The following is a 26,467-nucleotide window of genomic DNA, read 5'->3' as shown; positions in this document are numbered from 1 at the left end:
TTTTGTTTTTGTGGTTTAGTTGGATTGAAGACATAAATTAAAGTAGCTGGAGGACATTCAGTTCTATTTCAGTGACATGGGTATATTTTGAGACACAAAACACACAGAAAAAAACATACTGGCAGACATACACAAAACAAGACTGCCAAGTAGAGTGTGTACATCACACCACAGCAACACAGTTACCAAGAAAACATACTCGACCAAGATTTTACACACCATCATGCAAAGATTCCTTTGTAAAAATTTCCCCCCAACGCATGTGTGGAACTAACCATTCCAACTCTGCATGAAGGACATAAAGGATTGGTGGTTGGCCAAGGGTGACGGTCTTTGAGTTGCCTCGAGAGTGATTTGAATTAGATAATATATCGGTACTTCCAAACAGTCACCATACATCCAGAGTTGATGTACAAACCTTTGTCCACAGAGACAAAAAGTAAAAGAGGCGTAGTGAAATGAATGCAGGGAAATAGAAGAGAGAACAAGCCATCTAGCATCAAAAGGGAAATTCCTCTATATCTTCTTCATGCACCAGCTACAGGCATGAGTAGAAAGTGAAGCATTCTCATTTAAGCCAAACTACTCCAGAAGTTAACCATTCTCAGAAAAGGCACTAGCAGGACAGTAATAGCCTTCATGAGGATTTGAAACGCAGGTTCAAGAGCTTCTTTGCCGGACTGAGGGGCAGGATGGGAGTGGTTACACATTCCTACTTTGAACTATCTGGGGGTGTGGAGGGAGAATGTGATCTGGAACTGGTGTGGTCTCCATGGGCCATATTTCACTGAGCTGCCTTGGAGAGAGACTTAAAATCCAGGCATACCTGTTGTGCCCAATAGAAAATGTGCAGCATATTTTGGTGGGTGTTTTATAATTAAAGGCAATCAAAGATGTTTTTAGGTTCTTTGCATAGTAGAAACCACACGTCTTTTAGTCCAAGACAAAAGAGCTTCATCTGGTACCATTTTAACATTTTTAAAAAAGAATTTCAGAATTTAGCTCCCTTTCCATTTTCTTTCAAGAGAAGACCACAGTCATTTATTAAGACTGGCTTTGATATTGATATTTTCAGATTGGGTACCCAGTTACACTGAAGACATATCAGGAAATGTACAATGCGATTTCAGTAACCCACACAATCTAGTGTGTAAATGCACAGCCCTTAGAATTTACTGTGCTAAAGATCCATGAGCCCCCTCCGTGGGGCAGACTCAAAAACCAATTAAGTAGAACTTACAGTCTGGCATCCCCCGAATCCACCCCATAACACTCCCCTCTCCTGCCCTTTCCCTCCTTCTAGTTAATCAAGTTATATGGACCTTGTGATGTTTTCTGCTATGTCAAATGTCTAGTAGACCATCTTTGGCAAAGTCAAGAGGGTGATAGAGTTTGCGTTTCTGAAAGAAGGCGAATCACTGCACCCACAATGCTGCACATAGACTCACAGAACTGCCGTACAGCTATCAAAGTCCTCCGAAACATGCCGAGACCGGGCGAAGCCCTCAGAAAGTCCAGGGCACCACCAGCCACTGCGTTGTGACACATGGTTTTTAAAGCATTATTTACACACAGAAGGGAACACTTCAGTCAAGCTTTGAAGCTCAGTTAGGGTCTCTTGTGCAATTAAGAATTTGTGCCAACCACAATGTTGTATTCGTGGGGGCCATCACTTCACACGATTAAAATCTGTCTGGGAGCAAGTGGGTTGCCTCCACCCTTTCTCCACACACAGTTGATGGAAGGGGAAAATGTAAATCTTGGAATTCTTCAGACAATTGGTGGAAGGTTCACTTGAGGGGCAGCATGCCACTGGAAAAGATAGGCAGTGAAGTCTTGACTAACTGGAATGCTTGGTAGTGAGTCATTTTGGTGGATTACATGGCTTTCTTAATGAACAGGCCCTTTGGTGAAAAATGTGGTTTTTAAATGTGGTTATTGAATATCTGTTAGACTGTCGAGGCACTTAGTTCTGCCTTAGAGTAATCCGGTAGTGAACAAAGTTGTACTTTTCCTTAGTTTGGTTTCTTTTAACTCTGATGACCTATTCCCTGAATACCAACCCTTACTGTTTGGTCTGGTAAATAAGGAAGTTATTGGAAGGAGACTGAATGTGAAAAGGCAAAGTTCATAAATTTTCTTCCAAGGGAAACTACTTTAAATGGCTAATGTGATTTCCCCCACTTTGTTCATTGATCTTTTTAAATTTTTTTCTGAAGGTAGAAGGGAATAAAAGTAAAAATGTTGTCAAGGGTTCTGGTTAGGTAGATTCCAGTTAGTCAGGCTTTACTATTGATGATTCTTTATTAAAAAAATTAAAAAGATTAAAATTTGTTTGTGAATTGAGCCCCTCCCCCTCCAAAACAGGAAGCGGGATATTTTAAATCAGCCTCAAAGTTTAAAGGATGAGTGGTCACTTAACAAGCTAAAAGGACATCAATTTCTATTAATAAAACTAGAATCAGGAGAGCTTTTAGGAAAAAAAGTAAAAAGGCTTCTGTTCAAAGGAAAGTAGGGGAGGGTTAGGGAGATTGGGTTTAATTTTCCAAATGCATGTCAGACAATCTGATCATGCATTTTTTTTTAATTTGTTTTTCACTGCTAGTCAAATGAGACTATCTTCCAAAACCCTCATTTTTTCAGATTCCTTATGTTGCAAACTTTTATAACCACATGTCACATTTCTGCTACATTCCAAAAAAGCGTTGCAGAACCTTTAGAACAGTTGAATGTTTTGTGATGTTGTGCATGCAAAATCTACACATTTCAACATTTCAAACAGTGTACAGATAGATCTTCCAAGAGGAAGAATTTAGGAAAGGTGAGTCCAATTTGGATAAGGCTTGAGGCCTTTCTTGCCAAAAGACTCAGCACCTCTGCATTTGAAAGAGCTGGGCATAACCAGATTTGGCAACTGTGGGGGCAGGTGAAAGGGAAAAGTTTGTCTTACCCTCTAGCATCAGGAATGCTTGCTGGGGCCAAATTGCCTGTCTCTTTTGCTTCTGAAAAATCGAAACTAAAATATACATGTCACTTTTCAGTCTCACCCCCAGGTCTTTGCTAAGTCTTCAAATTTGGCTTTTGAGTTTGAGAGAAGAAACAATTCCCTGGGGGTGGGGTGGGGGTGGGGGGAGTGCCTCCTTCTCGAGGTTGACTTAGTCTTGAGGTACACTTTATGAAAAATGTTGAAACGTTCATCAATAAAAGTTGCTGACAGTGAAACTTTCACTGTAGTATGCCTGATTTTTAATGCATCAACAGTAACTCCTAATAATATCATCTATGCTATGAGATGAATGCATCGGAGACGGTATTGATCTGTTCTGCATGCCACATGCTCATCCTGCCTCTGTGCCTGGGAGGAATGAGCTTGTCAAGGCTTGGAGATGGGCCTTGGGAAACCAAAGCTTCAGGCAGGCAGGCAGCACCTACTTGTTACAGGGACACACACAAAGCCCGCAGAATTTTCCTAGGTCCGTCAAATTCTTTTCTGCTTCTTTCATGTCCTTATTGATTTGGTCCATCCCTTCCTCAATGCGTTCCAGTTGTTCTGATTAAACACAAGTATTTTATCCCCACAGAATGAAGCAGATGGAAAAGGACAAAGAAAAAAAAGACAAAACTTCAGACATTCACTTTGACATTAAAAAAGAAAAGAAAGAAAGAAAGAAGGAAAACTGGACGCCACAGATTAGAGCTGGTACCCAGTACCTACTTGTTACAAGGACATATGAAAAGGCCACAGCATTTCCCTAAATCTTTTAAATTTTTCTCGGCCTCCTTCATGTCTTGGTTGATATGGTTCATGCCTTCTTCGACACGATCGAGTTGTTCTGGTTAGGACAAAGGGATGACAGTGTGGAATGAATTTTTTTTGGGTTTCCAACAGAATATGAGAAATGACTTTGTGAAACGGAATTTGAAAGAGAAAGAGCGATTACAATGCATTGTCCAAGAGGATGCATTGCTGTAGCCTGCTGCTGGCATCCTACACAGACATAGGTGGAAGGAAATGAACAAAAATGATGCTCAAATAGTTTGTAATTCAAATGTGATGAGATGGGATAGGTAGGCCTATTTGATTCTGAGCGTCCAGGAAAACAGCAAAGCATAATCACTTACTTAGACTCAGTGAAACCCAATAAGAAAGGAAAACAGGTATTAGTTTAAGTTTTCAGCATTCATATGTAATGTTACTATAGACAGTATCTGCTTCAGCTTTAGAATATCTTTAGCTTTTGATTTTTATGCATCTTCAAGCTGGTAAGGATAGAAAATAAAATCCATCTTCTTCCCTGGGGAAAACAGCAAAAGCTACAGCGATCGTTAGTCACAGATACTAGAACTCTTTTCTACCAGTGCTGTCCAGTCAAAGGAGACCATATAAAGTTTTTGGTTTTGAGCATTTCAAATTTAAAATTAGTAACAAAAGCAAACAGAAACAAATAACATTCAATACAGCTACTTTACCAGTGCTGGAACATTTTCCTCTTTTTTTCATCCCATGACTTAATTTCTGTGGAAGCTTTGGAAGTCATTCCCCGCCTCTGCCCCTAATTTCTCATTCTTTGTAATGGGGGGGGGAATGCCATAAAGCAATACCAAGTAGGAAAAGTAAATGCATGGATTTCCAGAGGAGTAGAGGTCATGGATTGGAACACAGAAGAGTCCTGACTTCTGACAGCAGCAAAAATCATCTTAGTGTATTGGGGTACAAATCATCAATAAAAAAGTATTCTAGGTTTCCAAGGTTACGTACACTAATTTGACCAATGTTCAAAAGTATGTCATCAAATGAGTACCTTTAAGTATAATGAAAAGATTTCTAAAATAACTTTAAGAATCATTAAAGGAAAGCAGCCATGGGATGTCTTGGATGTCTAAATATAAAGCCTAATTACATTTTCATTTCTATTTTTATCTATATTTTCCTGCATGCATGCCTATGCCTCTGAGAATAAAGGAATAATTAGAACACAAATTATATACATATATATTTCCAGATTAAGGGCATACAAAATCACTAAGAAGCAATTTCACATTAATTCATGCTGAGGAAATAAGCAACCTAAAAATAATATGATAATTCCACTTAAAGCACAGACTAGGAAGATTGTACATTTGGAAAAGAAGTACATACACAAAAGTATGTTTCCATTTGTGACACTGAAGAAGGAAAATAATCTATGCGTTATCTCTGCTATGATCTTCAAATGAAGTGAACACAAATTTTCAGCATTTATGTAGCATAAGACAGGTGGGAGAAATAACAATGTAGTGCTGGCAATATGTTTTTCAAAAAGATAACTGTATAATAATGCCTTTAAGCAAACCCTTATGCAGCAGAGAAATAGCTCAAAAGACTGAGTGCATGCTTTGTCTGAAAAAAAAAAACACCTTGGATTAAATTTATGGCACCCTGAAAAATGCTGGGAGTATCCCTCAAGCACAAGAACCATGTTAATATGTCAATACAAACAGAACTAGGAATGCCAAATCCTAATCAAATAATTGCTAACGATTGCAGTTTCCAACTGAAGATGTTCAGAAGGAAAGCATGCTGGACTCAACTAATGACAGCTGAAATATCCACGGATTAGAACATTGAGATATATAACATAGATATTTTCTTTTCCTAAGGAGTTTCTCCTCAGTAACTATTTTTGAACCAAATGCTAATGGTTGTTTCAGAAGATACATTGAATGGTAACTGGTGCACCAACTATTGGATGCCTAAAATTAGGGAATTTAAACTAATATACAAATAAGTCCAAATCCATATCCTTACCATCTTGGGTTCTACCAACTTGTTTAGAAAAGGACATAGTTAAGAAAGAGGGAATATGAAGCTCTTTAGAAAATTATTTTGTAGCTACCAATATTGGTTGATGGTGGTTTTTCTATACAATTATAAATTAAACACTTAATTTGAATATATTATGGAACCACTTTTTGCACAGACAATCTAAAAAAGGTATTATTTTTCAGAGTGTATTGAGTTAGATATGCCATATAGAGATTTTGCACTACTTCAGTGATTTCTGTGAAGACATTTCTCAGGATATGCCTGAAATTAAACTAAATCATCATTCCATTCTAAGACAAAATCTAAGGCTGGTGCAATGGGCTATCCAGAGTTGACTGTTCTCAAATCCCTAAACTTGTATTTTGGCTGTTTTCTTTTATGTACAAAACTTGGAATGAAAACCTTTTTGGCTTGGGCAAGATATCATAGTAGATAATGCACTAACTATTGCAGCAAGAATTTTGCCATGTCTGCATAGCTGGTTGTTTGTGATAAATCCATCAAAAGCAGGACGCTGAGGGAGGGATCTAAATTTGACATTTTCCTATAACTATTCCTAAGTAAGGTAACATGGAGCCCTTTTAACCTGTATCCAGGTGAAAATAAACAGAACAGTTAGATATCAATGTTGTAGAACTTGTGTATAAGCTTTTATGAGTATATTCTGTTATAAGACATTGCCTAAATTATTTTATCTTCCTTAGTTCTAATGAACATATGGAAACTTAAATTTACAGTCACATGTGGTTATGATGACTGTATCAAAAAATACAAAGTTAGCCATTTATAAAGGATAAAGGAATATGGGCATTAGAGCTGTTCAGCTAATGCTACCTTTAAGTGCCATGAAAGTCAGCAAGTTATCTGGACGAGTCTTAACTCTGCCTTTACTCTGCCAGACAGGGATGAAACATTTCACTGTTTAGTTTGAAGTTGATCCCTAGGGGATTATTCAAGAGCAGCATGCATCTTTAGCATTGAAACATATAGACCCACAAAGACCAACAAAAGAAATAAGAAATACAAAAGTGAAAGATTAAATCATCCCACATTGTGCTAAAGTTGTTTCTTGGGAACTTTTCTTGCTCTCCTTGGTTTCTCCTGAAACCTAGTTATAAAACAAGAATCCCACAAGGAATTTCTGAGTATAACCATTTTGCTGGATAACAGGAAGGGACTCTTTGGATGGATGATTGTTTCTTTAGATTCCTGTGCATCTGCGGGGTAGAAGCAGCCAACAATTTTGGTGGTCAGGCATAGAAAATCGAGTAGCATGTAACTGAAGAGAAATTTTAAAGCAATTTTAAATTTTAAAATCTTAACTCCAGAGAACTAAGTATGAAATATTCAGAATCAAAATGCATGTACAGTGGCAGTAAAGAAAATTGTTGATTTATGCTCAAATTGTTGATTTATGCTCATCTGTCACTTTACAAGATTTTACTATCCTATGATAATGTAAATGGAATAGGAACCAATTAAGACCTGGCAGAAGTCACTCACTTTGGGAGGCTTCTAAGAATGTGTTTTAACACCAGGTTACTCACCATGGCAACACTAGGAATTAAGTTAAACCTAGGAATTCAGATGTAGTGTGTCTATAACTAAAGCATCTTAGTTGAGAATATTTAACAATCTGTTATTCTTTTTGTTTCTTAGGGTATAATATGATACATAGGTGTTTCAGGGACTCATTTATCCTTTTTTCTTTTTCCTTTTTGGGCCACACCTAGAGATGCACAGGGGTTACTCCTGGCTCTGCACTCAGGAATTACTCCTGGCAGTGCTCAGGGAATCATATTGGATGCTGGGAGTCAAACCCGGGTCAGCCACATGCAAGGCAAATGCCCTACCCACTGCGCTATCACTCCAGCCCCCAAATTATTTATTCTTAAGTATAATATATTTTTGGTTTTGGTAGGATATTTTGGAAAATTTTCTCTCCTGCTTTTCTTCATCAAAATACAATAAAATTTGCTACTCAAGGAAGCATATTACTCAGTTGCTCTCTCTTTGATTCAACATTTTTACACTGTATTTTCCATGTTTTCGTGTCAATGCTTTATTGTTAACTGTTCCTAAAGCCTTCTTCTGACTAAAATACTTCTTTTTCTAACTTCCTCACAAGTAAAATTTCAACTGACAGAGTTAATAAGATACACAAATATTAGCTGAAAGTTCCAATAAATTGGAACTGTTGATTATTTTAGTGCATATTTATGAATTTAGCTCTGAAAATGAGGTCGCATTTCTGTGTGGGAACCTGCTGTTCAATTTTTTAAAAAAGCAATGTTTTACTGCATTCTGAGTTTTGAAATATGGAACATTGTTATGTAGTTCAAGCCAGCAAATTTTCTAATTATAGGAAATTCATCTGGAGAAGTTTTGAAGACTGCTGCAGTTACTGTAATGTCTTCAAAATGTAACTCCACTAGACTTCATTATTTGCATGCAAATTTTGACAAGATAAATTTTAAAATGTGAGGGATTAAAGCATTGGTGTTTATTATTTTGCTTTCCTGGGGGTTGAACCCAGGATTTCACATATGCAAGGCAAGCGTTCTGCTGCCCAGCTATATCCCCTGACCAAAGTTCAATTCTTTAAAAAACAAAAACCAAAAAACCTTCTCTTGCTGTTTTTGGGTTGACTGGTTTGCATTTATTTATAAAGTTTAATAAAAAAGAATAACATAAAAACGAAGCCATAAGGTGAGTCCCTCTGGTCTCCTCCTGCTGCGAGTATAATTAGCCAAGTCTCCAGTCGCTGTGCATATGGAATACTCCACAACTTTGGCATGGACACCATGCTCTCCCTGGATGCTTCTGGCCAATGACTGAACAAGGAGGGTCCTAGAACCAAGACATTCCTAAACAACCTGAAGTTGCTCTTTGAACAGTCTTTGTTCCTTGTTGCCCCTCAGCCAGGCTCTTCTGTAGAAGCAGACCCTAACCAAAATTTTCTTCCCCATCTTTTCTGTGTCAGAGAAGCATCACTGGAACCAGGCTCTTTCTGCTTAGTTCTGCCTTCTTATTCTTTGATCTGACATGGACATTTTCCTAATATCATATGCCAGAGGTCCAGGGAGAGACAGCACAGCAGGTAGAGCGTTTGCCTTGCACATGGCTGACCCAGATTCGATTCCTCCATCCCTCTTGGAGAGCCTGGCAATCTACCGAGAGTGTCTCACTTGCATGGCAGAGCCTGGCAAACTACCCGTGGTGTGTTCGATATGCCAAAAACAGTAACAACAAATCTCACTTGAAGACGTTACTGATGCCCGCTCAAGCAAATCCATGAGCAGCGGGATGACAGTGACAGTGATATATATGCCGCTAATAGATTCTTAGTATATATACCCTGTTGCACCCTAACATACTTTCACTCCAATATAATATAATATAGTTTCTTCAAGTACCTCCCCACCCTAACTCTAACACTTTAGAATTTAATAAAGATTTCTATCATCATTTCTGTGGTTAAAGAATGCTTTTTTGCCCATTCTTTAATTCATTTGGCTGTTTTCACAACTAGAATATTTAGGTTATTTCCTGTTTTACCTACATATATTTTTATTTAGTTAGAATATATATTATTACATATACATAAATGTATATATTTTTTCATTTAGTTATAAATGTACACCTGCAACATAAAATTTTAGAAGTGCAATTCTAGGAACCAAAGATGGGTACACGTCAAAAATTGAAGACATATTCAAATTTGTTTTTAAATATTTATCAGTCTACAGTACCATCTGTAAAATGAGAGACTGTTTTCCCAACATAGTCAGAGCATTGGTAAATATGAAATAATTTTATGCCAATCTGTTAAAGATTGCTATCTCATTATTGATATTAGTTAAGACATACTTTGTGCCTTTGTTAAGATAGTTATGTGTCTATTTGTAAGCTGATGATTTTTATCCCACATTCAGTTTTCTCAGGATATTGCTATCATTTATGAAGCTATGGAAGTGCTCTGTATTTTAGAAAAAAGCCTTATGTATGTTATATGGAGAAGCTCCTTATTGTCAGGTTTATGCCAAGGGTTTCCTTCAGGTGTTTCATATAGTGAATAATGTTACAATTTTATCTTTGACATTAAAAACATCTTATAATTTCTAATAATTTTAATGCCCTAATATAAATAAATTAAATATATATATCATATATCTCAAATGGTTTGATTTAGTTTGCTTTGTTTTGGGGCCACACCTGGAAGTGCCCAGGGCTTACTCCTGCCTCTGTCCTCAGGCATCACTCCTGGGGAGTTACAGGAATCATGTGGAATACTGGGGATAAAACCTGGGGTGACCATGAGCAAGACAAGTGTCCTACCTGCTATACTATCGCTCTACCTTCTAATATTTTATTTTCCAATAATTCCCTTCTGCTTATATTCTGTTTGAAGATTATCCATAATGACTAGAAGACCAAATCTCCCAGGTTCTGAAGTAGGACTGTCAAAAGAAATGGATCACATGAGGGACTATTCCTTTTCTCTTTCTAGGAATTATTAGAACATAATATTTATCAGAAAGATTGGGGAAAAGAGAGACAAAGGAATTCTTACACACTACAAAATGTTATCATTTAAAACAATTTCAAACACAGGGCCATTGCCTTCAAAGTTTGGTATCTCAATGGGGAAAATAATATTTAGTGAAGGAGTTCTCAATATTTACAAACATTTGTTAATCTTTTCAACAGAGAAAAGAACAGAAAATCAATATGATGAAATTTCTATAATTCTCACACTCACATGTAGATGTAGCATATCAAAATGGCCACCTATGCACATACAGGTAATAAAGAAATATACTTTATTCAGATGTGGAATTGTTCTTACTTAAGAAGTATCAACTTACCTCCTTGTTCATCCAACATAACCAAAGTCCTGATACCAGCATCTTTACTCTATATTCCAATAATGGTAGCAAAGTTGAAAAAAGAGTTAGAGAGAAAAGAGAGAAAGAAAAATCAGTAAGGGAACAATTAGTCCTAGAAGTGGAAAATAAAGAAAGATCAAAGGAAAGAAGAGGGAGAAAATATGGTGAGGGTATTAAAGGGTCTCAGAGGGCCTCAGAGGAATGGATTGCCTATGTATTTTCAATTGTCCCCTTCATAAAAGAGGAGAGTGCAGCCCTGTCTTCAGGAAGTTTGCTAAAGATGGGACTTGGAATGGCAATGGAATATACGTACTTACTATTAAACTGTGATTCTATATCTGGAAAATAAAAATGTCTACAGTTTTTATAAGGCCAATCACAGAAAAGAAAAGCTTTCAAGGTATTCTTGATAATATATTCTCTGGCATGATACATCTATCAATAAATTTTGGAAGGATTCCCACTGAAAAGATACAGAAGAATCTTAGGTGGCAAGATTTTTCATTTTATCAAACGAAATGCTTGCTTCACAAAAGTGAAGAAAAACAGCTCAAAAGGCAATACATTCTCCTGTTTTCCCAATGAAGAGAAGTTCTGCAAGGTTTAAAAAACCGATTTACAGATCAGAGAAGTCGGGATTCTCTATTTTGAAAGCTAAAGTTCTGCACAATAATTCAGCATGAGAAAATACTTCGTCCACAAAGTTTACTACAGTTCCTTTATGTAGGAGAGTTCTTTAAAAGGCTGTTCTTATCTGACTCCTTATTATCAAAATAAACCAAATGCCAACTGAACTACTAAAGGGAGGGGAGTGGGAGCTGGGGACCATAAAAAGGAACAGTCTAGATAGCCCCCTGACTCCTGCTTATGAATCATCTTTTCTAGGAAAATGAACTGATTAAGAAAGGATCTTTACTTTTATAGGGAAATTGTTAAGTATAAAATAGCATTCTGTATAGTGTTAAGATGAACTGAATTTTCAAGGAAACCTCATAGTGACCCCAAAGTACACATCTCTCATTACCTTATTTATTTTCTACAAACTTCTATTGAACTAAAAAAGAAAAGATATTAGTCTAGGTCAACAAAGGCTTTCTTTCTCTTACTAAAAAACAGTAATTTAACAAATCATTTGAAACAGTTTTTCTAACAAAATGCTGAATATGATTTCTGTGAGCTTTTTTAGACTCACCATTTCACAGAAAGTGTACCATTCTCTTTCATAGACATAATGACCTACCATGCTTTGGGGAATATTTTTTTCTAGGCTTTCTTTAGTTTCAAAATCAGAACATGGTGTGGACTGTGATGGCTCAGGATGACTTCAGGAGTCATCCATGGAACAGATTTGGAAAGCTGATACTAGAACCATGGTAATTTTATTTCCTAGTTACAGGACCTCAGGCAAATGTCTTAATTGCTCTATATCTCACATAGCAATAATATAGCTTATGCCTCATTGAGTTATGCAAATTAAATGAGTTAATATACAGTCCATGCTGGCAGAGCGCCCAGCCTATACTTAGCATCATCTAAGTATTTATAAAATTGATACCTTCAGAAAATGTTTCTATAGCAGGCTATCAAGGCAAACTAAAAATATCATCCTCAACTACTGTAAGAATTTTCTAAACTACTTCTCAAACTTTTCTGCACATGTGGATTCCATACACAGAAAACATCCTATTAAAATTGCAGATCTTGATTCAGGAAGACCAGGGTAGAGGTTGAGATTTTGTGGGGAGGGCATTTTTTCCCAAGCAGCATTATGAGGGCCAGGAGTCATTCCTAGTTACTCTTGGTTAACAAGGTTGGATGGTTCAATGGGAGGGCTTGAGAAGGAGGTTCAGTGGAACATAGGGATAGCCTTGTGGAGTTCAGGGACCATGTTTTTTGTGTTTTACAAAAAATCTTTGATATTGCTGGGATGAGAAACCTTCAGAGCAGCAAGATTCTAAACCCCAAAGGACACCTTTTCTTTCTTTCTTTCTTTCTTTCTTTCTTTCTTTCTTTCTTTCTTTCTTTCTTTCTTTCTTTCTTTCTTTCTTTCTTTCTTTCTTTCTTTCTTTCTTTCTTTCTTTCTTCCTTTCTTTCTTTCTCTCTCTCTCCCTCCCTCCCTCCCTCCCTCCCTCCCTCCCTCCCTCCCTCCCTCCCTCCTTCCTTCCTTCCTTCCTTCCTTCCTTCCTTCCTTCCTTCCTTCCTTCCTTCCTTCCTTCCTTCCTTCCTTCCTTTCTTTCTCTCTTTCTTTCTTTCTCCGCTTTTCCTTTTTGTTTTGAACCATATTCAGTGATACTCAGGTGGTACTCCTGGATCTGCACTCAGAAATCACTCTTGGCTGTGCTCAGAGGACTTCATGGGGTGCCAGCGATCAAACCCAGACCAGCTGCATGCAAGACAAGTGCCTTGTCACTGCACTATCTCTCGAGCCCAAGACACTTCCTTTTAAATATGTTTCATTGGAGTAATGGTTTATAACATTATGGAGGGTTCAGATGCACAGGATTATAAATTAACATTGATAGACACATTTTGTTTTCCATCAAAAGTCTAGTTCCTCTCAAAAGACTAGTATATATATATATATATATATATATATATATATATATAGACAATACATAGGGAAGCTGAATTGATTTAGGATGGGCTACTATGTTTATTCGTTTCTGTTTTAGACATTTTTTGCTTCTTATTGTATCTTCAAATTAAAATGTAAATACTGTAGGAATCATTGATGAAAGTGACTTTTAAGTATCTGGCATAAGAGTTTGCATTCTGAACTCAGAGGAGCAGGATTTCACGTCCTCTCCCATTTGTAGAGGTGTGCAGTTAGTTAATCATGGTATGCTTCAAACACCTCCTTGAGAAAACTTAAAGTGAAAGGTGGCTACAAAGATTAAATGAGATGATACATGCTTGATGATGACAACAATTGTACACAAGTTAAGAATACTCAATGAAGGTTAGAACTTATATTCGTCTGTCCTGTTCTGACAACATATTTATTAAAAATAACTGGACTGTTTTTTCAGGTACTGAAAGTGCAAAGGACAGGGGAAGGGATATCCATATTATCTGGACAAGGCAGAAAGTTCATTTTTTCTTATTTCTCAAAGAACACTATTTCTGGGCCAGAGAGGGAGCTCAATGGGTTGAGTCGCTGCATTGAATGCAGGAGATCTAGGACTCATCCCAAGTCCCTGAATGCCCCCAGGAGCAAATACCAGCACTCGGAGTCTGGGAATAGGCCCTTAAAGCAGGTTCTCTTCCCAGAGGATTATGTTTTCATAGCCAGGCATGAAGAAGTTTTTTTTGTTTTTTAGTTTTTGGCTTTTTGGGTCACACCTGGCCATGCACAGGAGTTACTCCTGGCTCTGCACTCAGGAATTACTCCTGGTGGTGCTCGGGGGACCACATGGGATGCTGGGAATCTTGGGTCAGCCACCTGCAAGGCAAACGCCCTACCCACTGTGCTATTGCTCCAGCCCCAAGGAATGAGGAACTTTTAAGGTTTTTGGATCATGTCCACACATAGTGGTACTCAGAATTTACCCCTGGCTCTGTGCTCAGGGATTACTCCTGGAAGGGTGTGGGGGACCATAAGGGACTGGAGATCGAATCCAGGCGAGTCAAATGCAGGACAAGTACCCTACCCACTGTTTTATCACTCCAGCCCTGGTAATTCTATTTTTTTTCCTAACTAAATTTGTGGTTTCTGTTTGAGATTGTTGAGAAAACTGTCTGTCTCCAAACAGTACAGTTGGATGGAGACGGGAGTGATTTTTTAAAGAATTTCCTTTCTACTCATTTTCTTTCTGCATCTAAAATTTTCCTTTCTTGATGATGAACTAAGGACAAGTTTGTGGAATATTTAAAGTTATTTCTTTTTGTCCTTCTGAAGTGCTCTTCCAAATCCAAGATATCTGAACATTTTAAAATTAAGAAACTTGGGCTCTCTCTTAATTCTAGAATACCACAAGCCCCAAGTCTGTTTATCGGAAAACAACGACTCTGCCTGAATTTTCCATTTGTAGAGCATTTGATGTAACACACACACACAGACACAGACACAGGCACACACACAGACACACACACACACACACACACACACACACACTTTGAAATCCTTATTCTCTTCTCTTGCCAAAGTGGCTCAAACATAAGTTGGCATAGGAAAAAAAAGATCCTAAATAATCCACTAAATATTAGGAAGTCCTAAGTCATCACTCCATGAGAGCTCAGCACAGTGCTTCTGAATTGGCCTGCCTGAAGCTCTTGGCTTTTTCTGGGCATAGTGATCACAGCCTAGTGCATCCCCATGTAGACCTCATTTCCTCTTGTTAAGTGTTGGCAGAGTTGACCTTTTTTGGGGGTGGAGGTTTAAACTCAAAATTTCCTCCTAGGATACATTTCATGACTCAACTACCAGAATTAATTGTTCCTTCTTTTATATTCCAATGGTGGGTGTGACCTGACAGGAAAGCAATTTTTCTATGCATTTTCCTGCATCATGTCAATATCTATTTTCCCTCCCACCTCTGGAGTTGGGCATTCCAGAAATATTTGTTAAAATGAATCCACCAAAAAGTCTGTGGACCTGGGATGTGACTAAAGAGGTAGAGCACATGTTTTATATGTGTGAAGTTCTGAGTTTGAGCATCTTCATTTATGCTTCCCACAACAGTCCCCCTAAAAAAGGAAAAAGAAAAAGTTTCCAACCCCAGAGAACCACAACTAAACGATTTCCAACCTTTTTCACCTATGTGTGGTCTTGAGCTTTTCTGAACTTTCCCCCACTTGCTTCTGGGTAACTTTACACTTTACTTGTAATATTGATGATGGTATTTATTTAAAAAAAATCTAACACCCAAGGACAGTAGAGACAAGGGCCAGGAAGAATGCTCCACAGTTGGAAGCCTGCCTCATGAGTTGGGTGAGAAGGCAGTTGGCATAGAGAAGAACTAAATCAATGATGGTTGGAGGGATCACTCGGGATGGGAGATGTGTGTGGAAAGTAGATCAAGGACCAAACATGATGGCCTCTCTGTATCTCTTTGCAAACCATAATGCCCAAAAATAGAGAGAAAGAGGGAAATTATCTGCCATAGAGGCACGGGGTGGTGTCGGGTAGGGGTGGTGGGAAGGATACTAGAGACATTGGTGGTGGAAAATGTGCACTGGTGGAGGGATGGGTGTTAGATCATTGTATGACTAAAACTCAATCAAGAAAGGTTTGTAACTCTCTCATGATGATCAGATAAATAAATAAATAAATAAATAAATAAATAAATAAATAAGCCTCTAAGTCTCTTTGCCTATAACTCTGTTACATTCAACTCTTTGGAGCTGGATATCTTACATAAAATGGAATTTTTTGCCTGAGGGAAGCTACAAGTTTAGTAACCTTTCCCGACTTTGAGACTCGATTTCAATAATAATTCACATTTAATTCAAATTACATGCCTCTGATGCACTTGGGATCATGGGCAGGATCCTGATATTTCAATGCTCAAGATTTTCCAAATGATTTCTGACTTTGATGAATATGTAATGCTGATTCTCTTGAAAGACAATTTCCCTTTTGATTGAAAAACAGAGTACAATCTGAATAGTCAATGTTCTAGACATAGGGGATGTTCGACCATAAATATAAAATAGCCCAGGAGGAAATAAAAGCCAATCAGTCTAGTCTAATAATGCATTCCTCATAATTTCCTAAAGATGAAAGTCTAACAGCTCCTCTCATTTATATGAGGTAGGAAATAACTTCCATTCCATTTTTCGTTCTAAGAAGCAACTTTATGCTTGATAGAGAAGCACTTAAGGACAAACAAAAACGTAAAGTGCAGAAATCCTAGTTTAGTCAGTGGAGATTATTTTTCTTCCCTTACAAAATATAAGATCAGATTCTCCTTTCTCAAGACTGGCTGAAACTGCCTGAAACTTAAAAAGCCTGAAAATAGAGGTGTAAAAGACCAAACTATTTAGTGGGTAACGGGCCAGTTCAAAGTAATTTGTTTTAAAGTAATTGCTCCACCAATTTTCCCAGGCCAGGAAATATTTCAACATTGCAGGGGTGGGCAAATTGGTGAGAATTTGGCAATTTTAGGAATTTAGTTTACGTGTATATCCTTCTTAACAAAAACAAAAACAAAAAATGACATTGGAGGATCTGACTGCAGGTCATAAAGACACATCAAGGTATCTCTGTTGATCGACTTCTCGACTCCCTTAGGGTCAATGTCAGGCTCACAATGAAATTCCTAAAACTTGTTTCTTTTGTTCTCAAGACAGGTTGAGGGTCACTAGGTTCACACTGAAAGCTTTGCCAGTACTACTAGACTTAGAATATCTGCTTCCTTTTGGGCACTCAGGTCTTTCTGCAAAAGCTGTTTTTCCCAGCTGAGAGCCAGGAAAACATTTATCTTCATTTCTAAGACTACTTTCCTGGGAGAGTGTGGGGCCCCTTGCTGGCCTGCCTTTCTTTGGGGGCCAATTTGTGCTCCATTACAGGTTCAAATTGTCGTTTTTCATGATCACAGATTTTGTTCAGAGCTCTGCCCTCTCTTTCCCAGCTTCCTGGGGAGCTGAGGGCTGCCATCTCTCTCACCCCTCCTGTGGCAATTCACATTTAGCCATATTTCATTCCTAGGTGAGAAGCTAAAGCTACAGAAATAAGAAGATGTCAGCTCCTGTAGTGTAGGAAGTAGCCAGCTTTCCTTTTAGCCTTGTCTAATCTATCTTTCCCCCCCTTTCATGTCATGCATAATCAACTTACACTTGCATTAAGCAAGTAGGCTCATTTAATCATTCTAGAGAATGCCCAAGATCACTACAAATGTTAACCACACATGCATTTATACATTGGTAAGTAGTTTCAAGGCATGGCTAAAACATCATCTCACTGAATAAAAACTATTAGGCTTGTCTTATTCTGTTAAGATAAATATAAGCCATTCGACTCTTTTTCTACTTCATCTTTCCCAATGGACAAGTTCAATTAATCCATTTATTCCTCCTGGTTGACTGTTGCACTTCCAAATTAGAGTGAGTGAAGTTTATTGCAAATGCTCTTTTCATTCCATTATTGCTATATGCCCTATTCTATCTGTTTAGAAGTAGTTTGGGATTCATTAACCGTGTCTTACAAATGAATGTTCTGTCCTGTCAGAAATATAAAAGAGTCGATATTGGATTTTATATTTCTCTTCATTAAGGGATTTTCTTAATATCCCATGAATTGTAGTGCTTGTCTATAATTATATACGTTTTGAAATATCTATGTGGACATATATTTTAAGGGTCATATATGTGGTTAATGTCAGAAAAAATATCAATTAAATGTGACTTAGAGGCATCAAAGTCATTGCAAAGGAATATGCAGATAAATCCTTTGTATATTAAAACTTGCTCTAACTGGTCTGAAATTATTTGATCTTTTGTGATTTCTTGGCAGGTTTTGCTTGGAAATGCTCTCCTCTGTATTTCAGACAACAAAGGGAATCTGAACTGAAAGAAAAGTGAAAACTCTGATGACTGTGTAGCAACTTAAATAGAGCAGCCCCTTTGCTATATGACTTTCTTGTGGCCACATTCTCACAGAAATCAATGGAATGTTGGTATAAGGAAAAGAGTCCTTGGTCCTATTGTCAAGGTAAGAGGATTTCAGAAAAAGGGATGTGTGTACCTTCATATAGGGTCACTTCTTACCTCTTCCACCAGCTGCAGCATACGACGGGTGCTTTCCAGCGACTAAGAGAAAAAAACATAAATATTATAAATACAGCATAAGAGATTTTGGAAAACAAGAAATACATTCCTCATCTGAGAAACACAAAAGGTTACCATTACATACTGTTTTAAGTGAAACACAAAAGACTTTCCATTTTCATCCTCTTTCTTATCGAACTTTCTACTTAATAAGATTCCCTAAAGCAATTACATTAAAGGTAATCTTCATAAAATCAAAAGCATATGAAGCTGATCTTGATATTAAAGACAAAGTTATCTGGAAAAGATCATTTTTCATGTGCATGATGCATGAAAAACTATCTCAAATACTCAGAGGACTAATTTGGCTTCCCTGGACCAGGCATATTGAATTTTAAACACAAACATTGTTCTCATGAATTGAGATGAATCTAACATCAAATTTCTAATAAAGCCCTTAGAAATACAACTGGAAGTTCTTATCAATACAAATTAAGCTGTCGCCTAAGGGTGAAAGAAATCAAGCGTATTTGAAAGAACTAGCTGATACGAGACAGCTATAACAATTATCTTCATCCTTAGATAAGAAAAAATGAGGTGGAAAGTCTGAATTCCTCAGGCACAGCATTGTCACTTATTTTTCTCTCAGATCCTTTGAAATGACGAGAAACCACCAAACAAACTCATCTCTCAATATTGCATTTAAAGTTTTTTTAAATTGATAAAAATAATTATAGTTTAGGTAACATGATTTAAGTGACAACTTATTTTGGACAACATTCTGCAGGAATATGAAGAATCCCAACTCCTTGAGGAGATGTCAGTAGGTTGCTTTTTGAAATAGAATGCCTATATGCAGTGGTATGAGAATAAATGTTTAACAACTAACTCTCCAGAAAAGAATATATGAACACACACACACAGAGAGACACACACAGACACACACAAATATGTATATTACTTCACTGATATCAAAGAAGAAAGGCACATTAATAAAAAGTAAGATACATAATACTCCTTATCTTAAATTCTGTATAAACCAGTTTAATCTCACAGAAAGTTTTTTTTTCTTTTTTTGGGTCAGACCCGGCATTGCATAGGGGTTACTCCTGGCTCATGCACTCAGAAATTACTCCCAACGGTGCTCAGGAAACCATATGGGGTGCTGGGAATCAAACCCGGGTTTGGCCGCGTGCAAGGCAAACGCCCTATCCGCTGTGCTATCGCTCCAGCCCCCTCACAGAAAGCTTTTATTCGTGTCTGCCCTGCTCCTGTATTAGCTAAGCATGCATGGAACAAGTGCAGCTTTGGTATAAGTGCTCATTGATATTTCAATTTACATAATGAGTAAAAGGAAAGTAAATCAATGAAGACATACATTGAATTTGTCAAACAATGCAAAGAACTTTGCTGGAGAGAAATCCCATTTTCTTTTTTTTTTTTTTAAATAATGTAGGAGTACTGCTGTTTATTCAGCCATTGATTAAGATGATTGAATTGAATCCCATTTTCAAAACCGTAAGACTTCCTCAGATTTTTTTGTGTGAAGTAATCGCAATGCCTGTAGATATACACGCTTGTTAGTTTAACCTGCATTAATAATTTCTTCTTTTAAGTCCAGACAATTAACAGAACAGTAAGTCAAGCCTCACTTTGTAGTGTTTGGCACAAATACTCTTACCCTGATTTATAACTATACCATGATGTCACTGAACATGCAGTTGGGAAAATCTGCAGAAAAAAGCCATAATATAATATCCTTCACATGTCAGGAAATTTGAGAACAGAGATAGTAGAATATAGTTAAATGACAGGGACGCATTCAGATTTAAATATTTGTACCTTTGAATTTTATATCACTAGCAATTATAGTAATTATCAATTTTAATTTGTCACTTTACATAATTCAAGTTTAATACCAGTCTGGAGTGTCTGGAAAATGTAACAAATTATATCTTAGAATTAAGCTAACTCTAGCAACTATGGACTATAAGAAATTCAATATTTTTTTAGGTGAATCTTAATTCACTAGATTTTATGGTTTTTTTTTTTTTTTTTTTTTTTTTTTTTGCTTTTTGGGTCACACCTGGCGATGCACAGGGGTTACTCCTGGCTCTGCACTCAGGAATTACCCCTGGCCATGCTCAGGGGACCATATGGGATGCTGGGATTTGAACCCGGGTCGGCCGCATGCAAGGCAAACGCCCTACCCGCTGTGCTATCTCTCCAGCCCCAATTCACTAGATTTTAAAGTGGGAATTTAGGAAAATATATACACATATATACATAACTTATACATATATTATAAAACATATATAGGTATGTATATGTGTGTGTAAATATATCATCATCATCTTCATCATCAACATCATCATCCCATTGATGGTCGAATTTCTTGAGCGGTCTCAGTAACGTCTCCATTCGTCCTAGTCCTGAGATTTTAGAAGTCTCTCTCTACTCTTCTTCCCAACGATGCCGCATTGGAGGCTCTTTCAGGGTCAGGGGAATGAGACCCAGCTTGTTACTGGTTTTGGCATATTAATACACCATGGGGACCTTGCAAGGCTCGCCCATATGATATGTATATATATATATATATATACATACATATATATATAAAATAATCAGCCCCTTCCTGACTGTAGGAGCAAAGAAAATCAGTCATGCATTCTTCAAAGAAATGGATCAAGCAATCCTAAAATTCATATGGAATAACAAACGTCCAAGGATAGCTAAAACAATTCTTGGGAAAAAGATGATGGGAGGCATCACCCTCCCCAACCTCAAACTTTACTACAAAGCAGTAACAATTAAAACAGCATGGTACTGGAACAAAGGCAGAGCCGTAGACCAATGGAACAGGGTGGAATATCCCTACACACAACCCCAAATGTATGACCATCTAATCTTTGATAAGGGAGCAAGAGATGTGAAGTGGAGCAAGGAAAGCCTCTTTAACAAATGGTGCTGGCAAAACTGGACAACCACATGCAAAAAAATGGGTTTAGACCTTGACCTGACACCATGCACAAAAGTCAGATCAAAATGGATTAAAGACCTCAACATTAGACCACAAACCATAAGGTACATTGAAGACAAGGTCGGCGAAACCCTCCACGATATTGAAGATAAAGGTATCTTCAAAGGTGACACGGAACTAAGCAATCTAGTAAAAACAGAGATCAACAAATGGGACTACATTAAACTAAAAAGCTTCTGCACCGCAAGAGATACAGTGACCAGAATCCAAAGACTATCCACAGAATGGGAAAGGATATTTACACAATACCCATCAGATAAGGGGTTGATATCAATGGTATATAAAGCACTGGTTGAACTCTACAAGAAGAAAACATCCAACCCCATCAAAAAATGGGGCGAAGAAATGAACAGAAACTTTACCAAGGAAGAAATACGAATGGCCAAAAGGCACATGAAAAAGTGCTCTGCATCACTAATCATCAGAGAGATGCAGATCAAAACAACTTTGAGATACCACCTCACACCACAGAGACTAGCACACATCCAAAAGAACAAAAGCAACCGCTGTTGGAGAGGATGTGGGGAGAAAGGGACCCTTCTTCACTGCTGGTGGGAATGCCGACTGGTTCAGCCCTTCTGGAAAACAATTTGGACGACTCTCAAAAAATTAGATATTGAATTCCCATTTGACCCAGCAATACCACTGCTGGGAATATATCCCAGAGAGGCAAAAAAGTACAATCGAAACAACATCTGCACATGTATGTTCATCGCAGCACTGTTTACAATAGCCAGAATCTGGAAAAAACCCGAATGCCCCAGAACGGATGACTGGTTGAGGAAACTTTGGTACATCTATACAATGGAATACTATGCAGCTGTTAGAAAAAAGGAGGTCAAGAATTTTGTAGTTAAGTGGATGGGCATGAAAAGTTTCATGCTGAGTGAAATGAGTCAGAAAGAGAGAGACAGACATAGAAAGATTGCACTCATCTATGGTATATAGAATAACAGAGTGGGAGACTAACACCCAAGAACTGTAGAAATAAGTACCAGGAGGTTGACTCCATGGCTTCGAGGCTGGCCTCACGTTCCGGGGAAAGGTCAACTCAGAGAAGCGATCACCAACTACATTGTAGTCGAAGGCCATGTGGGGGAAGAGAGTTGCGGGCTGAATGAGGGCTAGAGACTGAGCACAGCGGCCACTCAACACCTTTATTGCAAACCACAACAGCTAATTAGAGAGAGAAAACAGAAGGGAATGCCTTGCCACAGTGGCAGGGTGGGGTGGGGGGGAGATGGGATTGGGGAGGGTGGGAGGGACACTGGGTTTACGGGTGGTGGAGAATGGGCACTGGTGAAGGGATGGGTTCCCGAACTTTGTATGAGGGAAATATAAGCACAAAAGTGTATAAATCTGTAACTGTACCCTCACGGTGATTCTCTAATTAAAAATAAATAAATTTAAAAAATAAATAAATAAATAAATTTAAAAAAAAAAAAGAAAGAAAATCAGTCATGGCGCAATTTTTGGAAACATTTTAAGCCCCCCCCTTTTTTTTTTATAGGAATCTGTGCAAACTACATAACTCTCTATGTTTCTCTTTGCTCAGGTTTCCATTCCTTACCTCATCGGCCAACTGGTCAGCCCTTCGCTGCATCTCCTCCAGCTCATTGCGCATATCCGCGTCTTCAGCCATGGTAATGTTCGGGGGTGTTTGGTTGCTTGGACTGGGGTGTCAGTGATGGTGTGCCCACAGAACCTGGGAAGAAGATATGAACATATGAGGGCTTATCTGTATGTGTGTAGAAGAGCACAATGAGGGGACCTAAATGGCCCACAGTCTCATCTTTATGGCTCATAGTTAAAGGCTAGCCTCAGTTCAACAAAATCCTCCTGTTTCATCCACCAAATTATGCCTTATCATGTAACTAGATACCATTGTACCCATGCATCAATAAATCAGGCGCATACACATGGAAAAGGAAGAGAATGGTAAGTCTCAGAGGCAGAGAAACGGATGGGGGGTTTCGTTTCCATGATCCCTGTCTCTGAAATCATCATTACACTAATCTCTCAAGAGCTATAAATGAATTCCTCTGGTATTTTAACATAGTACATATTATTAGAATCTTTCACAATGATCATTCTTGTGAAGTAACTCAGGCTATTCAGGGTAAAGTAGGTAGGAGGAATTGTAAAGTGATACTTCTTCAGAGATAAGAGATTTCACAGTAATTTTCTACCTGGTGATTGTGAGGCAAGACATCAAATAAAAAATCAAAGTAAAAAGGAAGAAATAAATGCTCCAAAGTTGAGTTGTATTAGTGGGACTTAAGGGCAGTGGTGGAAGGTGATGGGCACACTGGTGATGGGGATGTGCAGTAACTTGGTACATGAACAGCAATAAGCGAACAATACGGTAACCATATTACCTAAAGTATAAGATTTTTAAAGGCAATAAGCATACATTATGCTAATTTTATTGTCAGTATCATAAAAATAGGAATTCATGCCATCAGTTTGATAATTTTTAATATGCTGAATATTTTGAATATTCTGCTCACCAGATTTTGTACTTATAATGGTGAAAGTTTCAGTACTCTACGTTTTTACTTCAGTAAAGGTTCCATTTTAGAAATTAGGCATCTATGAAACAAAACCTTAAAGGAACATGTATCAAACTACTCCTAATCTTGACATAACCAGAAACGAAATCCCAATGCTCTAGTGTAAGACTGAAAGCAGTAGCCCAACAGAATCACAGAGAAAGTCGTGGGTCCTCCCTTTGTGGAGTGAATAAGGACTTGGTTGTCAGGAGGACAGAGATGGACTCTGGGACTCCAGTGACTGGGAGAGGTGATCTGTCTCTAAAGCCTGTTTTTCCAACAGTGCAGCTACCAATCTCACTGCCTTGCAGAAAGGATAGATAATGTAGAATATGCTGTCCAACCTGGTGAAGCTCTAGGGGCTTTATATTGAAAAAACGTTTTTCATTTGGAGTTAGCCTGTATCTTCTGTTAAGAGTGGAGAAAGCCCAGTGTTTGTTAATTAGCCTTGGCTGATTACTGGCTGGTCAGCTGACTTGTTGCTGAGCACCCACGGAAGCCTGAAGCCAGGGAAACAGGCTGAGCTCCCAAGCAGGGACTCCCACAGGACTACCACCTAGAGACAAACAGAGCGCCTTCTTGTCCTGTTCTCCGTCTTCCTATGTTGCTCTTGGTTCCTTGGGATGTAGCATCTTCCTTTAGTCTAAGAAGGGACTGGCCCTCCCTTTTAATAGGCCAGATTCTTAGGATATAGCAGACCTGCAGAATTGCTATTTCCCTCTTGCAGGATTCTCTCTCTCTCTCTCTCTCTCTCTCTCTCTCTCTCTCTCTCTCTCTCTCTCTCTCTCTCTCTCTCTCTCTGTGTGTGTGTGTGTGTGTGTGTGTCTTATCCTATCTCTTCTATGCCTCCCTTCTTTCCTATCATGTATATTCTTGGCAGTTGCTATTCTCAGAAGTTAGCTGTAGAACTCTTTGTCTCCAAGCAGAGAATCTGGCACCATGGTAGAGAAGCCCTGTGGCAGCTGCCACCGTTTGCCTCCCTTTGAAAGCCCCCCGGGAGCTCCCAAAGTTTGCCCTGCTCTAAAAAGTGTGCGTGCAAATATGATTTGGGAGGACTTATGACTTTTACAGGTCTCATGGATACAGTATTTTTAAAAAATAAAACTGAAAAAGAAGCTCCATGCTTCTAATAAGGACGGGGAGAGTAGACTAGACGGTGTCTTAGATCCTCTGTGGAGCTGTGTTGCTACTTTAAGAAATTATCTCCACAAACTCTACACCCAAGTATATTAGCAGTCTGAGAGCACTTGAAGAGGTATAACGATGTTAAGAGTCACTTCAGTAATAACTCAGAGGCTGTTAATAATGAATTGTCATTTATTATCTAGGTGGAATATGACACTTCACTCATCTTCACACATTGAACTTCTATCCTATCTGCTACCCAAGCTGGAGCATGTCCCGTCAGTAAGGCCTGCTTCATGGTATGAAATTAGAAGCAGAATTTCAAAAACAGAACTCAAAACACTCAGAACTCAAAAACATTCCCTGAGACGGATGTAAAATAATAACCCAGTCCCTTGAGGGCCCAATAGAATCCTATGATCTTAAATTACTTATTTTTTATTTATTGTTTAGAGGCCACACCCAGCTGTGTTCAGAGATCACTCCTGGCAGGGCACAGGGCACAATGTGAACTGCTGGGGACTGAACCCAGGTCAGCACATGTAAGGCAAGCCCCCTACTGAGTGCGCTATCTCTTTCCTCCCAAACCACCAATGTTCAGCATAGAGTCTGAGCCTTAGTCACTGTTCAAGTAATGCTAATAGACTTGTTGACTGAAACAACAAATGAAGGAGTCATCTGCTCCGCCAGCCCCAGGTGCTCCTAAGTCAACAGTTTTCCAGGTGTGGTCCGAGGCAGTGCTTCTTAAACTTTAGAAGACATTAGAATCAGTGGGAATCTTATGAAAACAGATGGCTCAACTCCACTCAGAAATTCTGATTCTGTTGATCTAGGATAGTGTCCCAGAGTCCGAGTTTCTAACAAGCCGCCAATGATGGTCTACCGCAGTAGCTCGGCTCTATAGAAGTGTACTCCTAGGGCATTCTATGTGTCACAGGGGGGAAGTGGTAGGATTCTGCAGATACATACAGAAAAGAGGAGGATCTGGGGTTGAATTGAGCTCACAGTTTTAAAAGGATCGTCGCTAAATCCTCAATGAGACAAAGTTCAACAGAAATCCATAAAGCATTCTTCATTTGCTTTATATATCCACTGAGCACTGTATATTTTCTCTAGATAAATATAGTGGGGAGGAGTGTATATATATATATATATATTTTTTTTGTCTCATGTTCATTTAGAGATTTCCCATTTCACTGAGCTTCCTGTGATAGGGTTTGTGTTTCCTGGATCATATGTTTCCATAAAGAAATGGGGTAGGTAGCACTGCACTATAGCACTGTCGTCCCACTGCTCATCGAGTTGCTTGAGCGGGCACCAGTAATGTCTCCATTGTGAGAAGCAATGA

The 26,467-nt window shown here is 38.3% G+C and overlaps 1 protein-coding gene across 2 annotated transcripts in view; it reads right to left on the bottom strand.

The window, feature by feature from the left end:
* The window catches only part of SNAP25 (synaptosome associated protein 25), a 93,981-nt gene that overhangs the window by 12,193 nt on the left and 55,321 nt on the right, over positions 1–26,467 (bottom strand). The window contains exons 2-5 of one of the 2 annotated variants that reach the window (XM_004610924.2): positions 23,013–23,147; positions 18,403–18,444; positions 10,675–10,723; positions 3,716–3,833 (exon numbers count right to left, since the gene is read on the bottom strand). In XM_004610924.2, coding sequence (XP_004610981.1) covers positions 3,716–3,833; positions 10,675–10,723; positions 18,403–18,444; positions 23,013–23,084 — 281 coding nt within the window. In that variant the 5' untranslated portion in view covers positions 23,085–23,147. Of the gene's footprint in view, positions 1–3,432; positions 3,551–3,715; positions 3,834–10,674; positions 10,724–18,402; positions 18,445–23,012; positions 23,148–26,467 lie in introns of both variants that reach the window. The other variant, XM_004610923.2, reaches the window with a different exon arrangement.

Source organism: Sorex araneus, chromosome 3 (assembly GCF_027595985.1).
Source record: "Sorex araneus isolate mSorAra2 chromosome 3, mSorAra2.pri, whole genome shotgun sequence".
Lineage (NCBI taxonomy): Eukaryota > Metazoa > Chordata > Mammalia > Eulipotyphla > Soricidae > Sorex > Sorex araneus.
Note: the sequence above shows the minus strand (reverse complement) of the source record. Positions and strands in the feature narration are given on the sequence as shown.